At 35.7% G+C, this 19,060-nt stretch overlaps 1 protein-coding gene across 1 annotated transcript; it reads left to right on the top strand.

Moving 5' to 3' along the window:
- Window positions 1-4,022: 4,022 nt before the first annotated feature.
- Window positions 4,023-6,377, top strand: LOC140878677 (uncharacterized). Its single transcript, XM_073282292.1, has 3 exons — window positions 4,023-4,035; window positions 4,183-4,663; window positions 6,251-6,377. Exons 1-3 carry the CDS (start codon window positions 4,023-4,025, stop codon window positions 6,375-6,377), a joined length of 621 nt encoding a protein of 206 aa, XP_073138393.1.
- The last annotated feature ends 12,683 nt before the right edge of the window (window positions 6,378-19,060 follow it).

The following is a 19,060-nucleotide window of genomic DNA, read 5'->3' as shown; positions in this document are numbered from 1 at the left end:
TAGATAAGATAATGGTTTTGATTGATGATTCGATGGGTGACAGATCGAAAGCTCCGAACCCATAGATCAGAAGGTCAGAACTCCATCGAAAGCAGTGAATAGTTCAATCAGGACGCGTGACAGGTGGGCAGTAATTGGAATCCCCGATCAGGAGATTAGAAGCTCCGAATAGCGTTCGGAACGTCCGAACTGGTGATTGGAATGTCCAATCGTGGTTTATAAATAGGGACTGATTTCCTCATAGTTAGTGTGTGTTTGGATGTGTGGCTGAGTTTTCAGTGTATACTTCTTAGTGTTTTATTCATCTTATCGAGTGTTGGGCGTGCGAGGTGCTACGGGGCTTGTAGCGGAGTTGTGCTTGATTCAGATCCTTCAACATCAACGGGCTGACGATAGACGCAGGTATAAGTTTAGACCCTTAGTAGCTATTGGGAGTAGCTATTAGTCTAGTTAAAGCTTTCAGATAAGTATTGGTGATATGATATTGTTTGAAATTGTAGACTTGGATTGTAATTTGTAAACGATTGTTCTGCTAGACCAGTAGTTGAGGCACGCAAGTAAATTAAGGATCCAGATTAAATCACTTACGGCGAATTCTGTTAGTTAATATTAAAAAATCACTTTTATTGCTTAGTTTAAATTAAGAGCCCGTTTGGATTTTGTAGATATTTTTTAAAATAAGTGCTTTTAAAAGATAAATTTTTTGGCTTTTAAAAAAGCTCTAATTTTAACTTAAAAAGTGCTTATTTAAACACTTTTTTGGTAAACCAAACACCTTATTAACTGAAAGGCACTTAAAAAAGTATTTTTTTGGTCTGGCTTTTGAAACCAAATGGGGCCTAAGTTAAAATAATTATATTTCGGTATTTACAACATATCAGTCTCTGAGGGTTCGACACTTGGACTTAAATCCACTTACTATTACTTTACCTAGTATACTTACTAGTAGACACCGAAATAAGCAGTCAAGTTTTTGACACCATTGTCGGGGACTGATTGTAATATCGAAATTTTTATTTTACTTGAGACTAGACTTTATTTTGCTTTATTATTTCTTTTAATTTCTGAAATTTTTTCTTTTCTTTGTGTTTTTAAGGTACTTACTGTTATGCAAGCATATCATTCGATCGTCTAAGGATCTCGTACCGCTTGAATTAGAGATCGAACGCACGCTCAGCAGGATTCAGAAATCTAAGAGAGTTATTAATCTTGAGCTAGAGTCAAAATCTGAATCAGAGGAAGAAATGGCGGATAATAGAACTGTTCTTGATCTCATTCGTCCACCAGTTGAAGGCTATGGATCTATCATAGTTCGCCCAATAGTTGAGGCGAACAACTTTGAGTTAAAACTTTCTATCATACAGATGATTCAGCTGCAAGCAAGATTCGGGGGCACATCTGTGGAAGACCCCTACGCTCATCTGGAGCGTTTTTTGTCTATCTGTGATACTTTCAAGTTCAATGGGGTAACATCTGATGCAGTGCGACTGCGGTTATTCTCATTCTCTCTACAAGGCGAGGCATTTAAATGATTGGATGATCTATGATGAGTGCATTTTGTATGCATTTTTTGTGATATTTTTATGTTTATTTTGTGTGCATTTATATTGTTTTGTGTATTTTTATGTGTTTTATTGCATTCATGTGTATTTCACTCTCCGGGATGTTTGTAGAAAAATGGAAATCAAAAGAGTTTAGAGAAAATAAAAGAAATAAGAAAACTTTGAAGGCGTTGAAGATGAAAAGTAGAGCTGTTGGATAGAGCTGCTAAACAATAGCTCTAAACAATAGATCTAATAAAGAGCCTAAAAGTAGTGCTATCACTCTAACGAAGGGCCCTAGAAAAGTGTTATCGGGCTATTGAAGAGCGCATGAGAATCGTTGTTGGAGATTGAAGCAGCGCGATAGCGTTTCAATTTAGCGCGGTTGCGTGTGATCTGTGCGTGAGTTAAATCGGGGCATAAAAGCACTCGCTCGAGGCAAGTTATGCTCGCTCGAGCAAGAAAAATGTGATAAAAAAATCCTCGGGGCAGAGTAGTGCTCGCTCGAGCGCACTTTGTTTTCGCTCGAGCGACGCATGGGTAGATTTTTTAAATTTGGAAATTCTTTCTCGGGAAGGATATTATATTTTGGGGATCCTTGGACACTTAAATACCGATTTTATTCATCAGATAGAGGGTTAGAGAGGTGGAGATCGTACAAGGCGGCTACAGGCGTGGAGATTGAAGATTTCGGCACTCAGTTTTTCTTCTCTTCTTTAATTTTATTTTTATTTCATGATTAAAAACTCTGTTTAAATCATGATTTTATTTATGGAGTAGTAGTTTCTTTTCGATCAAGGCCACGTGATTGGGTCGGACAAATTTATGTAGAAAACTTGGATGTTTATTTGGGATTTTTCAGACTTGATTTTATTTTATTGATTGTCAGATTTATATTTGTCTTGTGAATAGTCTGATCAACTATTTTCTTGTATGTTAATCGATTCTAAGTCGACGGAGGAGGAATTGATTTAGATCACTCTAATAATCAACACATGGTAAAACCGACTAGAAATAGAATTCGGTTTCAGTGTGCGGTTTTAGTGTAAAAGGAATTCTCACAGTTCTTCATGCGTTTAAATTTGATTAGAATTACGAAAAATTAATTCGTCAATATTTGAATAGGTTTGATTGTTCTAAAAATAGACCTTTGAACAAGTTAAGAGAATTTCCGTAATCTAAGATTAAATCTGAATCCTGAATCAACTACATGTTACATGTTTTGTCCGGTACGTACGTGTATCCTTGATCGAACTTTTCTCATATTTGAATTTAATCCAAAATTTATGTTGCGTTTTTAATTGAACTTTAGTTGCAATTTAATTTAATTTCTTAGTTAAAAAACTGAAAATTCATCTCTTTTATTGATTAGTCTAGATTAAGTAAGCATAATCATATTTTGGAACTCATACATATACAGTCTCTGTGGGTTCGACATCTGGATCTTTGTCCACTTTACTATTACTTGACCTGGTACGCTTGCCAGTAGATTTTTATCACATCGATTTAAGCGGTCAATCTACTTGCGAGTTCTATCACTACATGGACCGGCCTTGTTCAAACTTTTTTGAACAAGTATTTTCCTCCTACGAAGATGGCGAAGTTATTTTCTGACATTATTTCTTTCAAGCAAAAGGAGGGAGAGTCCTTACATACAGCCTGGACCAGATTCAATAAAATGTTGATGATGTATCCTTAGCATAATCTTAACCAAAGCCATCAAACCTAGACGTTCTATAATGGAGCCGACCAGTCGGTTCGATCCATGTTAGATGTTGGTGCCAATGGAATCCTATTTATGAAGACGCCAGCAGACGCTTGGGAGATCATTGGTAACATGGCTGAGAGTAATGTGGGATGGCCGGACGTGAAAAAGAGAAAAAAGCTGGAGTTCTAGAGGTCGACGCACTGACAGCGCTGAATGCTAAAATTGATGCTCTTATACTTCAAATGACACTTATGCAAATAGCTCCCGCATCTCAGTTACAAATGCAGCATCCCGAAGAGCAAAAGATGTTTGAAATTGATGCATCAAACTTTATGGGAAATCAAGAGAGACATCCATACAATCCTTATAGCAATACCTACAATCCTGGCTGGAAGAATCACCCGAATTTCTCATGGAAACATGCAGATCCCACCGCCAACACGTTCAAGCTAGTGGAAAAGAAGCCGAGTTTCGAAGAGATTATGATGAATTATGTAGCTGGCACTGAGACTCGGCTGCAGAATCAAGAAGCAATGTTGAAAGAGTTGGAGACTCAGATGGCTCAGATAGCAACCCAACTGTCGACAAGGGCATCCGGATCACTACCAAGTAACACTAAGAAAAATCCTCGGGATGTGAACACGATTATGGTGGTGACAAGGTCACAAAAGGAGAAGTCGAAGAATAGAGACAAATAGAAGACTATTAAGAGGCCGAAAACTTCAGAATCCAATGAGGGTACGCGTGGTGCGGAAAATTCTAAGACGACAGGTATGAAAAAGAAAGGTAAGATGTCAAAATTTGAAGTTAATAAAGATGTAGATGTTCCTAGCCCCTCCTTTCCTCAGCGAGCTAAGCAATTATTATTTGATCATCAATTTAAAATTTTTTTTGAAATTTTCAAGAAACTATATATTAACATGCATTTTGCAGATGCTTTAGCTCAGATGCCAAATTATGCTAAATTTCTGAAGGACTTTTTGAAAGACAAAAAGAAATTGAATGATCTAACGCAAGTCACAATGAATGAGGAGTGTTCGGTTGTGCTGCAGAATAAGCGCCCACGAAAATTTCAGGATCCAGGGAGTTTCTCCAAGCCTTGTCAAATTGGATGTTTTTCATTTGATAATGTATTGTGTGACTTAGGAGCGAGCATAAATTTGATGTCATATTCACTTGCTCAGAAATTGGGTATAAACAACATTGAACCAGCGAATATCTCTCTTAAATTTGCTGATAGGTCCATTAAATACCCAAAAGGGATAGTGGAAAACGTTTTAGTCAAGATGGACAAGTTTATTTATCATGTAGATTTTGTTATTCTTGGCATGGATGAAGATTGCGAGGTTCCTCTGATTCTAGGGCGTCTTTTATTAGCCATGAGTAGAGCATTAATTGATGTTAAAAAGGGAGAGTTAGTTTTAAGGATGAATGTTGGTAGCGCTAAGTCGTGCCACGCCCAAATTACCCAACTCAAATCAGATAACAAAATATGCAGTAGTGTGAGTAGGGATCGTTCCCACGAGAAAAGTGAAATTTAAATAGTGTTCTTAAAATACTGAAAATAATAAAAGAGGTTTTGAGATTTTTATCAACTACTATGCAAGAATTAAAATAAGAAAGATCAATAAACTAACGAGACTTGGTATCGGTCGAATACACCTTTGAAATTATTCATTCGATCATCGATTCTCTAAAATAATTAATTCTCATTGAATATTCACCATTGAAAATTTAATTCATGTTTCACCTTAATTTTAGTTAACTAGACATCAGCGTTCTAAATTAACCCTTACCAATAAATCAACCCAAATACCAGCGATCTAGATTTAAATCTAAGGTAACATTCATATGAGTGAAACTGATGAATCTAGACAACACATGCATCAGCGGATGTATTTAGCCTAGTCAATAGTTGTTCCTACGATTTAACAAATTCAACAGCAGAAAATATTAATCATAGTTGCTTCACAAATTAGATGATATAAACAATTACGGATTTGAATTCTAATTTAGCGGTAGATTGTACGAAAGAATTATCAGGTGATCAATCCTAAAATCTCACATACAAGCATGACAATCAATCCAAAACAACTCTTGATACGCAATTTGGATTAAACACTAAAAATCAAAATCTCACAAGTAAATAAAATCAAGGGTTTTGTCTTCCTTAACCAAGTACAAAAACTAAATGAATTAAAACTAAGAAAAAGAAAGATAAAACCTAGCCTCCAAATGTTTCTTCTCTCTGTCTGTAACTGTTTCCAATTTTTGCATTGATTTGATGATCATCTCCTCTTTTGCGTCTCAAAATCCTATTTAAATGGCCTTGAAAGCCCACGAAATAAAGCCCGCAAAATAAGAGTTTTAAAATCCCGAAATTTTATTTTTTTTCATGCGCCCGATATCTTGCTCGATTGGTAATGATTGGCCGATCGAGCGAGCATACTTTTCATCCACTTCTGTTTTCATTCTTCATACGGTCGATCGATCAGTAAAGTTTGACGGATCGAGCAAGCTACTTTTTTTCCAGCGAGCAGTGATTTTGAAAAATTCATATTTGGAGATCTAGCCGTAGGATTGAGCTGAAATTTGGACAGCAGCTTCAAAACATTTTGAAATTCATTTTGAACGGTGAAAATTGAATTTTGATCACTCTAAAATTAAAAATAATTTTTTTATTATTGCTGCTCCGTAATTCATTCTCGCGCAATAGCTTTTCCATCTTTTCCTCTCAAATTCATCTACCTTTTGCTCATTCTCCTTCTTTTCCTAAATCCAACCAAAAACAATAATTAGGAACTATAAAATGAATTAAAGCAATGCAAATTCTCCTAATCATATCAATTTAACCCAAATAACCATAATAAATTATCACCACATCAAATGTCGAGCAAATCATCTTTCATATGCTTAAGTCGACTAGAGATAGTCCAAATTCCAAATCTTGCTCTGCTATGAATTTTATATGATTCATGATTTTGTTGATAAATGTCTGCAGGTTCAGCGGTATCAAAGCATCAATCCCTTGCACAATTTTTATGGAAGTGAATCACGTAGCAGTTGCAGGATTGATCAGACATCATCCAAGAGGGTGGATGAGCCACCGTGATTTTGACCACCAATGAGAGAATTATAGTCGGGCTATAGACTATAAATTTAGCGCTGACTGGGAGGAAACCCAGTGTTCTTTCCCTTGATTTTTGTTTTATTAGTTATAGTATACATTATTTTCTTGTTGGTATTTTATTTTATTTTTGAAAATTTTTGAAAAATTAAAAAAATCAGTCTTAATCTCGCTCGATCGACAAGAAATCGCATCTCGAGCGAGAGGTACTTTGGAGGTGCATAAATTTTGACCTCGCTCGAGCCGATTCTTTTTGCCGCTCGAGCGAGAAACCTTCGGGGCCCGATTCATAACAGATTTCTCCTTCCCCTCTCTCACTTTTCCTCTCCACCTCCCATGAACCCTCGCCCCCAATTCACAAAATACACTATCTTTACAAATATTTTTCTCAAAATTGCAGGGCTACTCCGTCGTTTCTCCGCCCCATCACCGATCATCATCTCCTCTAGCCATCTCGGGTTCGGCCTTCCACCGGTCCTCGGCAAGCCAATGCCCCTGCTGCTGTTCACCCGCATCACCACCAACCGGCCTATGCTTATACCGCCTTCATCAACCGCCTCTTCAGTTGTTGCGCCACAGCGTGCCTGCTTTGTTCTTCATCATCGATCACCGCACAGCTCCGACTATCCCTCTGCTCGAATTCAACAGCCTCTTACGCCTCTGCTCCAGCGGGTGCAGCCCCTGATTCCGGCTAACCTTGCCCCACCGTGCCAATCTCAAACTTAGATCCATCTATCGCCAATCACAATGCCTCCGGAACGAGTTCTTCTCACCGGAGCATCCTCTAGTCAATAAGTCGCGGCACCCGCTTTGTCAACGGGTCTTGCCGAAAAATTCGTTAACCAAGCGGCAAAAGAAAGGTATGATCAGGCTAAACTCCATCGATCCCCTATACCTGAGCATGGTGTTGAACTCACCTTTCGAGATAGTGGAGTAGCGATTGCTATTGGGTAGAGCCGTCAATTTGGGTTAGGCCCGCGGGCCTAGAGAATTAATAATTTATTTTTATTTTTATTGTGATATATGTATTTTTAATAAAATTTGTGAATTTTTTTTGTATTAATTACTTTATATAAAATTTACACACATGAAATCAATAATTAAAATTTTTATTAATATTTTTCTATTAATATTTATTTATGAAATGATATTTATAATTAATTATAATATTATTTATTTATTTTTATTTGTCGTGAGCCAACCCGCGGGCCGGCCCGCCTAACCCGCAACCCATCTTGGGTTGGGTTGGGTTGAGTATTTCCAGCCCGCCAGGATGGTTGGTCGGCTCGCCATCGACCCGCCAAAAGGTGGGTTTTTGGTGGGCCGGCCCGCCCCGCCATGGGTTGGCCCGTTTGACAGCTCTACTATTGGGAATAGAAATTGGATGAATTTTTTCAAACAACCTAAGGCCGCAATTGTCCCTCTTGTGTGAGAATTTTATGCTAATGCCGCAGAGCGTGAGGATGGGAAAGCGTTTGTTAGAGGCAAGATTGTATCTTTCGATGAGAATGTCATTAATGCATTGCTTGAAACCCTGATCGTCAAATATCAAAGTTTGAAGGCCGATCCGAACCTTAATGAAGTCATTGCCCATTTATTCTATGAAGGGGCAACATGGCACGATCCGTTTACCTACGAACATTTCTTGGAGCACTACCTTCTCTTGGACTCGGCCACATGGTATGCCTTTGTCGCTAAACGCATGATGCCCCGGCGACGTAAATGGGCATCATGCGGCCACTTGCTTTTATACACGTTGGATTTGGATTGGCCGATTAATGTGGGCCGGGTGATTCACAGCGAGATCCGAAGATCTATCTACACTCCGTCATTGGGACAATTCTTTCCTACCATTATCTCTGAGATGTGTATCCAAGTCGGTGTCCAAGTTTGAGGGGATGAAGAGTGGCTGAAACCAAAGCGACCTGTGGACAGGGCCATCATCAACCAAAAGAAAGCAAAGAGGGCCAAAGATTTTCCTCCCGGGGTAGAGCATCTTCTTGCACTGCTCGTGCACGACCATCTCAGCCCGCTCGTCGCCCTACCGCGGATTCTATCAAGGAGTGACTGTGTTTGCTCATTACCAGAATGAGTATATGGCTACTACTATTTCCCATCTTCAGGCCATGGATGCGATGATCCGAGGGATGACCACTCAGCTTGGTCTCTATGCCTCATCCTTTCCCGCCACTCCACAGTACCCATCACCATTCCAGTTCCAGTATGTCGCCCCAGTGCCACCGCCCGAAATTGAAGAGTATGATGACGCCGACGCATAAACCAGGGGAATCTTTGTTTTTCATTTGCATTTTATTGTCGTCATTTTGCATGTGTTTATGTGTTTGTGTTTTTAAAGCATTGAGGGCAATGCTTTGGATAAGTATGGGGGTAGTTAGTTTTGTATTGGTTGTTATGTTGTGTTGCATTCATATTGTTGCTCGTTAAGTGCATTTAGTTCATTTCATATGTCATTGTGTTGCATTTGTTTTAGTGTTTATCTTGCATAAGTAGGATGAGGAATGAAAACCGATGATGATAAGTTGATGTTAAAAATGGATTTTTTTCAAAATTTTTGCTCTTGATTAGACATGAAAAACCGTAGGTTGAGTGGTTAATATTTTTAAGCACACATGTTAAACCGGTGAAGTGTAGCGATATCATTGATGATGTTCGTGTCTGTTTGACCATTGCATGGCAATAGGTGTTTGTTGATCTTGATTGTGTTCTTTGAGTTCCAATGATCTTCTAACATTGCACTTATAATCTTGCGCACACCAAATAAATTTTTACGAATGAAATTTCTATGAATTTTTTTGTGAAAAATTCAACTCTATCCGGGTTATGAACAAGAGATTGAAATTCTAATCACCTTGTTCTTGACTAAGTATGCGGATTAAATAGGGTTACAAATTTAAAAATCTAAATTTTTGAAATAAAATCAATAACGATTCCATCCGGACTTGGAAAGGGATTGAAATCATAATCACCGATCCAAGGCTAAGTTTGTGGGTTCAATGGGATTGTGGATCCATCCGAGCTATAAACGAGGGGATTGAAATTCGAATCCTATCTTAGTTATAGCTAAGTTTGCGGGTAATTATTGGGGCTTAAAAAAATCGGATGTAAAATCCGAAGGTGTGTAAAATATCTCAAGGGAGTTGTGTTTTTGTTAGATATTGTTGTGAGGAAGGAACACTTGATTGTGAAACTTGCACTGATTTTTCATAGGTCTCTAAGCAGTCATAGAACTTTTTTTTTAAGTTTCATGTAACTGGAATAACATGTCATACACACACACGTTCACGCAAAACTGATGGTGTATTATGGAAAATCGAGATCATTTGTGGTTTTGTTTTGTTTGTTTTTGAAACTTTTCTGAGGTTGTGATTTACATAATTCATCCTTACTTATGTTTATGTTTGCATGATTGTTGGAAAAATAAGTTTTTTAGTCCAGTAACTTTACTCCCTTTGGGTTTTGGTTCATTAACTTTTCCGATGTGGGTTTTGGTACACTAACTTTGCATTTTCAATGTTTTTTGGTCCAACTGCATACGTGTTAGCTTTTGATTGGTCCACATCATCATTTTGGATCAATCAGAAGTTGACTTGTATGCAGTTGGACCAAAAAAACTTAAAATGCAAAGTTAGTGTATCAAAACCCACATCGAAAAAGTTAATGGACCAAAACCAAAATATAGACAAGTTAATAGACCAAAAAACTTATTTTCCCCATGATTGTTTTTGTTAGTCTTGCTCGAGGGCGAGCAAGATTTAAGTATAGGGGAATTGATAACTGTGTTTTGTGTGCATATTTTTATGTCGTTTTATTGTTGTTTTGCATGAATTTATGTTTTATTATTTACGTTTTTATTTAGTTTGTGTTATATATCATGCATTGTGTCTACATAACATGTTCCTTGGTTTATGTGTAGGAAATTTGGGAAAAAAGCTTAAAATTGGACAGAATGTGTCTCGCTCGAGCTGCATGTTTCTACCGCTCAAGCGAGAGAAAGAGAAGAACAAAACGGGCAGGAAGTTGTAAGCTCTAGCGGAAACTTATAACTGCTCGAGCGGAGAGGAAAGAGAAAAAAGTGGTAGAAGTAATCTCGCTCGAGCGGGAATTTTCTACCGCTCGAGCGAGACGGGCATGCATACTCCATATTTTTGAAAACTCTTATTTGCGAAGTATGCAATATTTTTAAGATTTGGGGGCACATAAATAAGTCTTCTATCATCAGAAAGAGTGTTCCAGACGCGATATAGCATAGAAGAGGCGGCTACATCATTCGGAGTGAAGATTTTCTTCATTCTTCTCCTTCTTTTCTATTTTTTTATTTTTGATTCATATGTTGGATTGAACAACTTGAGTTTTAGACTATGTTTGATTTAGAGTAGTCGTTTTCTTTCGATCAAGGCCATGTGATTGGGCCGAACAAGTTTATGTTGAATACTTGAATGTTTGTTTGGAATTTTCAGATTTTATTTTAATATTATTGATTTTTAGATTTAAATTTGTCTTGTAAATGATCTGGCCAATTATTTGCTTGCATGTTAATTGATTTCGAGTCGATATGTTATGAATTAATTTTGATCACTCCAATAATCAACACAAGGTTAAATTAACTAGAAATAGTATTCGATTTCATTGTGCGGCTTTGGGTAAAAACTGAATTTTCATAATTCCTTAATGGTTTTTAATTTGATTAGAATTAATTAGAAATAATTAATCCGTTAATATTTGAATAGGTTTAAGTGTTCTAAAAATAGACTGTTAAATAATTTAGTTGAATTCGCCGTAAGTTAAAATTTAATCTGGATCCTTAATTTACTACTTGTTGCATGATTTGTTCGGTACTTACGGGTGTCCTTGATCGAATTTTCTCAGCATTGAATCAAACTTTTAACATTATTATTGTGTTTTATTTTAATTAATTTTGCTTATAATTTAAGTTGTTATTTAGCCCCCGTTTGATTTCAAAAGCCAGGCCAAAAAAGCACTTTTTTAAGTGCTTTTCAGTTAATAAGGTGTTTGGTTGACCAAAAAAGTGCTTAAATAAGCAATTTTTTAAGTCAAAATTAGAGCTTTTTCAAAAGCAAAAAATTATAGCTTAAAAAAGTGTTTTTTTTAAAAAATGTCTACCAAATCCAAACGGGGCCTTAATATTCAAAAACCACTTTTACTGCTTAGTCTAGATTAAGTTAAAATAATTATATTTTGGTATTTACAACATATCAGTCTCTGAGGGTTCGACACTTGGACTTAAATCCACTTACTATTACTTGACCTAGTATACTTGCTAGTAGACACCAAAATATGCGGTCATACCACTTGTTGGGGATCGAAAACAACTTGAAGAAAACTTTTTTTCTCAAAGAATAAGAACAGTCTAATGCCACAAATGTCTTCAGTTGAGCTGTTGAAAACTTGTTTCTTCAAAAGTGAGTTCAGTTGATATCAACAACTAGACTTTAGTCTTTCTCGTGTGTCGATGTTAATTGGCCAACAAATATATGTGCGGAAATAGGCATATGTGCGGAAATAGGCCAACTAATAGATTGAACATATATGTAGAAAGTCTTGACTGAAATGTAAATCACATAGATATGTTTATGGATGCTCGAAGACTTAACTGCTCCTACGTCACCCCTTACTAGAAGACTTTGGTTATTACGCCGCCTTGTAATACACTCTTTCCAATCGTAAAACTTATCCCTTCCCTAGATCAAAACTCCTAGTACAAAACATAAGTTAATACAACACGTCTTAACACCAAAGTAACAAATGAAGTAGAATTAGTTTGAATGAATTCAAACAGGTGAGCAACTCTATTTGTCTAGTTTGAAATGGCCAGTTGGGAGTTGTCTCTCTGCCCTTCATGATCCTTGAAGACCTGATGTATATCTCTTTGAGTGGGCAATGTGAGCAAGTAAGATATTTCTTGTAAAATGCTCGAAGAATTCTTAGATAGCTTGTAAGATATTGTGTGTATCTATGGCTTCTTGTTAGCATCCTTTAAATATATAAAGGTGTGTTTGATCAATGTTCGTCTTGATGTCTTCATAAATGCAAGCCATAAATGTAGTTAATTATTATGCACAGCTTTAGATGAAGATGTTTGAATTACAACGCCTCTATCATTGTATTTGAGCAATCGGATAATTATACTTTATATAGCAGTTGTCCTGAAGCAGTCAAAATTCAAGTAGTTGGCCTGAGCAGTTGATACTTGAGCAGTTGGCCTGAGCAGTCGATACTTGAGCAGTCTTGATCAGACTTTTGATATGTATTAGAAATGGTTATATGAACTGGTTCTTCAACTGGTTGAGAACAGGTGAAGATACTTTGACTGGACTGATTATTATATTCCTTGACTGGACTGTTTCTTTTGTCTGGTGTTTTAACCAGTTTAAATGACGTTCTGAAATAGTTTGTCAAACACAAAAATCTGTTCCAACATACTTGCTACTATTTTTTAAAAAAAATAAATAAATATGTCGGGTACCCGATACCCGATCGGATATTAAAAAAATACCTGTCACCAACCCGACTATCAAAACATCGGGATTGGTTTCTACCCGAACCCAACTTTTTAAACAATTAAACGAATCGGTTAAAACCCGATCGGGTCGGTTCGTTTACTTGAAACCCAAAAATAAATGCCCACCCATAGCTCATACGAATCAACAACCTTTTGATGATATCCGATCTCAACAAACATAGATCCACGTTGAAACTGAAGATCAATATCTTCAGGATCTGCTGTTATTGCTTTGCCAAGATAGTAGTTTGCCTGCTTCTTGTCCCATAGTTCTCTCCAGGTAATATAAATCGAAATTCAATCAACTCACTTGATATGAGAATTTTAACTCAGCTCGGATAAATGAAAGCACACTCAACATAACTTAGGATACTAGTTATGCAAGCAATCACATATTTTACTTAGGAATCATATATGTTCAACTTCAAAACGAATAGAAATGGATCCAATATATTTTGATATTGAATCACAAAATTTAAAACTGTACAAATGTACAAACACGTCATGAATCATAGATCCGACAAATAATTTAATTAAATGTATCTCAAACCCATTTGAGTGCTTTTTTGGTCAGCTTTACTGACCAGTTTTCATTTTTCAAACTTTTTGTTAACCAAAATTTTTAATGATCTAGACCACTGCTCACACAGAGATCAAATGGATAAACCATCTCTCAACCAGAAAAAGAAATGCCCTTGTAAAAGCACTTGAAAATAATCGATCGACGTTGAGAAGAAAGAACTCGAACTCGATTGCTTGGATTCTCAAGTCTCAAGACTCCAGGGATATATCCAGGAATTAGAGTGGTGGGGGGTGTTCTTAATGTATAAATATATATTATTATCAAATTATATATATATATATATATATATATATATATATATATTAAAAGACACTATAATTTTCAAAAAAAATTGAGCCCTACGAGATTTTGAAAAATAAAATTCATCTATAACAGAATCTACATCTATATCATTAGCTAAACCATATTCAATATAGACTGTCAAACAATCGGCAAGAAATTCATCTTCCATTTTATTGCAAAATGTCATCTTCACATCCTTCATTGCTGAAAATGCTCGCTCGATAGTGGCGATAGAAGCAGGTAACGTTAAAATAAGATGAATCAATCTAGTCAACACAACATAAACCTTTTACTGTCCACTCTCATTCAGCTGTTGACACAACTAAACAAGTGTCAAAACTAGGGCTGGGTAAAAATACCGAAAATTCCGGTATACCGCATTTACCGTACCGCAAAATACCGCGAATACCGAATTTAACGGTATACCCAAAAATTCGATATGGTATAATACCGTATTGAATTTTTCGGTAACGACAACGGTATGCAAATAAAATCTTTTCCCGAAATATCGAAAAAAAATTATATTAAAAATAATAATTATTTTATATTGGACTCAATCAATGTTTCAATTTATTTTTTTGTATTGGGCTTTATATCCTTTAAAAAAAATCTATTTTAATATGGGCTCAAGCCTCAAACATAGCAGATATCTTTTCAACTTCATCGTTTCTTCCCATTCTTCTCGTTTCCCTTCACTGAAATCCCTAACCCTAAAATATTGCACTATGATTTCTATGCAGTAAATGGATTGGTCGACTTTATATTTTGCTAGAGAAGTTAGCGGCTTCATATTTTTTGTTATTTTTTTCTGAGAAGGAGTTGTGTATCGCAATGTTTCATTTTTTTAAATTTCTTTTGCTCTGTTCTCATGTTTTTTAACAGCAAGCTGTTCAAGCAAAGAGCAAAGGAAAGGAGTCTGGCTTTTTTTACTTTGTTTCGATTCAGAAATAGTTGGGATATTGTGGTTGATTTTGAAGGTAGATTAATTCTCATGATTGTTCAATATATGTACATTATTCTCATTTGTCGTTCCTACAAGATTTTTTCTGACAAAAACCCACTACCCCCCCCCCCCCCAATTAAATTGCATTCTTCCAAAACAATGAAACCAAATTCCTTTTCCAGAGACATATTCCCACCGAGAATCCAACTTTTAGAAATAAATTTTGTTTTTTTTTTCAAAATCTTGCAAGCCCATAAAGCCACACGGGGGCTGCTGTATGAGCTTATGAATTCCATTTTTTATCGATGTTGATCATGTCTATATATATATATATATATATATATATATATATATATATATATATATATATATATATTTATGTACTTGTTTATTTGTAATTTTATCATATGTTGTCATGATCAGTGTATATGTAGAATGAAAACACAATTATTATTTTTTAGTTTATTGATTATAAACACTCTACCTTTGTCAAATTATAACAGATAGCGAAACACATATTTCTATCATTTTGTTCCAAACTCATTTGAAATCCGAACTCCTCTTTATTTTGTATTATAACATATATTTAGCTTTCTTTATAAAATTATGAATTATGATACAATCTTCTTGGTTTTATTTCAGTACGGAGTCTAATGTTGTCCAAAATTCATCCCAAACATCAAATGCAACAGAAAACGAAACACAACAGTCAACGACTGGAAAAAGACCGAGGAAGCCTCCTAAGCTCCTAAACAAGGCAAGAGTATATTTTGGGAGCATTGTATAAAGGGGACAAGGAAGTTGAGCGATGATACCTTACAACAAATAGGGATATGAAAATATTGCAAAGTTGAGATCCCAACAGTTTACGGATCTACTAGTGGGTTAAAAAACCACTTAGTAAAGAGGTGCAAGTCAAGTCCACTCTATGAAGTGAGTGGGGATGATAAAAGTCAAACTACATTGACAAATGAGACTATGGGGCAAGGAAGTGTCTTGGTTTCTCATGCTTTTAATAAAAAAAAAATGTGAGTTGAAACTGGCAAGGTATGTGATTGTCGATGAAATGTCTTTTAGGGTTGTCGAAGTTAAGGGGTTTGTAGAATTATTGCATGAATTACAATCGAGATTTAGAATTCCCGATCGAAAGAAAATTGCTAGTATGGTTTATGATCTTTTCTTAGTTGAAAAAGCTAAGATACAAAGTGTGATTGGCGACCTTAGGGTAAGTATCACTACTGATACTTGGACATCCATTCAAAACATCAATTACATGGTAGTGACAGCTCACTTCATGGATAGTGATTGGAAACTGCATAAAAGAATACTCAACTTCACAAAAATCACTAATCATTCTGGTGAAGAAATTGGGAAGATGGTTGAGGTTTGCCTTAGGGAGTGGGGGATAGAAAAAGTCTTTTCAATTGTCGTTGACAACGCTTCTTCTAATGACAGTGCAATTGATTACTTGAAAAGAAGGATGAAAGGTGAGAATTTATTGTTGTTTGAAGGGAAATACTTGCATTTGAGGTGTGCTTGTCATATAATTAACTTAATTGTTAAGGATGATTTGAAGGAACTTAATGTATCAATTAAAGCTATAAGGAATGCCGTTGTTTTTATTCATTCTTCCCCAAATTTAGGGAGCTTGCCATGCTAGCCAAGTTTTCCAGCACATCAACCGTTCCTATGGATGTCAAAACGAGGTGGAATGCAACTTATAAAATTCTTGAAGCTGCGTTAAAGTATAGAAAGGTGTTCGAAAGGATGACTGAATAATGGTTGTCTTTTACGAATTATTTTCGTGAAAAAGATGATAAGGGTAAAGAAAAGATCGGCCCTCCAATTTCTGATGACTGGGAGAGAGCAAAAGCTTTTGTACATTTTCTGAAAAAGTTTTATGATGCCACTTTGGAGCTAAGTGCATCAAAAAATCCAACATCCCACTTGATTTATCAATCAATGATTGCACTCCAAGTAGAGATTGATAGAAAGAGACATGATGATTCAGATCAAATTCTTACAGAGGTAGCAAGTGCAATGAAGTCAAAGTTTGACAAGTATTGGGGAAATTGGAATAGCATGAACCCTTTGATATTTATTGGTAATGTTTTGGACCCAAGGAACAAACTTCAGATGATCAAAGTTACTGTCAGAAAATTGGGAGGTTCAGCTGCAAGGATGAAAGATTTTGCTGATAAAGTCAAACCATACTTGGTAACTTTGTGGATGGAGTACAAAGGAATAAATGATATATTGAATGTTGAGAGTCAAAGTATGCAAATAGAGGGTGATGGTGGAGATGTTGGCCCTGGTGGTGATGGTGTTGGTCTTTGTGATGAATTGTTTGACGATGTGGAGGCACAAAATGAAGCAGAACAACTCCAACAAATATCCAACAAATACCTAGTTTCACTTCCTTTCCACCAATCTTTCAATCTTTTGGAGTGGTGGAAAGGAAGTGAAACTAGGTATCCAATCCTCTCATTGATTTCCAAGGATATTTTCTCAATTCCAAGCTCAACCGTTGCGAGTGAGTCTGCTTTTAGCTTAGGAAAAAGAGTTGTGGATCCTTTTAGGAGTAGTTTGAGTCCTAAAATGGTAGAGGCATTAGTGTGCACTAGTGATTGGCTAAGAGCCGAGGAGTTTTCTTTTTGGAAAGATCCAACAGATGATGACCTTGAACTATATAGGGAGATTGAAGAAATTGAAAAGAGTAACAACTTTTTATTAATTAACTTTAAATTTATTTAATATCTATCTTTGCTAATCTTACATGCATACTAATATAATTTTTTTGCAGCTGCAAATACCACTCAAGATTGTGCCAACACTTCATCTTCTCCCACCACTTTGGTCTAACTTGACAAGTAATTAGAGAATCTCTATGTTTGCTTATTTCAATTCTTATATTTGTAAATAAATTTAGTTTTTAATTTTGCAGGTCTTTTGAGTTGGAGTTTCAAAAAAATTACAGTTGGTAATACTATATTTTTGTTTAGTTATTTTAATCATAATATTTGTAACCAAGTTTTTTTTTAAAAAATGTGTAGGCTTTTGAGAAGGATTTAAAATAAAATTACACTGCGTAAGTATATGTTAATGTTTACTTATTAAATTCTAATATTTGTAGGTCTTTTGAAATGTTGAAGTTGACAAAACAGAAATGTAGGAGATAACATTATTTTTGGCAATTAACCTAAATCTTTTTTAGATTAACCATATATTTGATGTGCACTTTTGTTTTGAGAATATATCTTGCTTATCTTGTAAAATTTCTGCTTGTTAGATGGCTCTTTTGAGACTTATATGTTATAAAGGTCTATTACTATGGTTGTGTTGTTTAGTAACTTTGTGGATAGTTTATTATCTTTGCTTCTTGCCCTCTTCCGTGTTCTAGTCTCTTTCGACCTTCTATTTCCAAGGAGATTCAGTTTTTATTTTGTAACAAAAGTTGGCAGGGGCAGGGCATGAATCATCTAAGGATTTGAGTTGCTTAGATCTAGATCCAAATAACTCCATGCTAGCTAGTATTCAAAAAACAGTGTTTATATTGTCATAAATTAAATTTTATTTTAGAGCTGCAAAGAGGTCAAAACTCATTCGTTAATATTATAAGTTGAAAGGGCATGAAAATGTTTGGTCCATATTTTTTCATTGATATTTTTGGTGGAAAAAGAAGAGGTTGATGATGTTGGAAACAGTGTGATAAACATTCTTGACGTAGCAATGACATTGAAGATTGTGCAGAAACTTTACAAAGGTATGCAGGCTACAAATAATATTTGGAGGATATGTTTGTTTGCAAATGGTTGAGGTTTAGTAGTCTGACCATTTTTATTGTCTTTCGCTTGCATCAGTGGAATCAGCTTAGTGGTTTGACCATTTTTAATGTCTTTTGCTTTTAGAGTAATATGTTTGCATTAGTGGATTCTTTAAGCTCAAATCGAGTAGTTTGTTCAAAAATGTGTCGGTTTTGTTATGATTTATTTAAAGTCTTTCCAAATACTTTACTGATTTTTTTGGATCAAATAACATAAAACCTTGTTGATCAGAGAGTGCCTTGCAAGAAAATGTTCATTTACATATAATAATTTTGGTATGGACGGTATATTTCCGATAACGTACCGAAATTTTGGTATACCGAAATTTCGGTACGGTATCGGCATTAAATTTATATCATACCAAACAATCGGTATACCAACGTTTCGGTATGCCGAATAGTCTGTACGGTAACGGTATCATATTTTTCAATACCGAATATGTCGGTACGATATACGGTATTTGTTGAAAATCCCGGTATATCGTACCAACCCAGCCCTAGTCAAAACCTTC

The sequence above is a fragment of the Henckelia pumila genome, chromosome 2 (assembly GCF_033568475.1).
Source record: "Henckelia pumila isolate YLH828 chromosome 2, ASM3356847v2, whole genome shotgun sequence".
Lineage (NCBI taxonomy): Eukaryota > Viridiplantae > Streptophyta > Magnoliopsida > Lamiales > Gesneriaceae > Henckelia > Henckelia pumila.
This window is presented reverse-complemented; position numbering and strand designations above follow the sequence as displayed.

What these genes read in the sequence shown, in the direction of transcription:
- LOC140878677 (XM_073282292.1), top strand. An exon ending in ATTGATGTTAAAAAGGGAGA is followed by an intron (nt 4,664 to 6,250) that starts GTTAGTTTTAAG and finishes AAATGTCTGCAG; the next exon opens with GTTCAGCGGTATCAAAGCAT.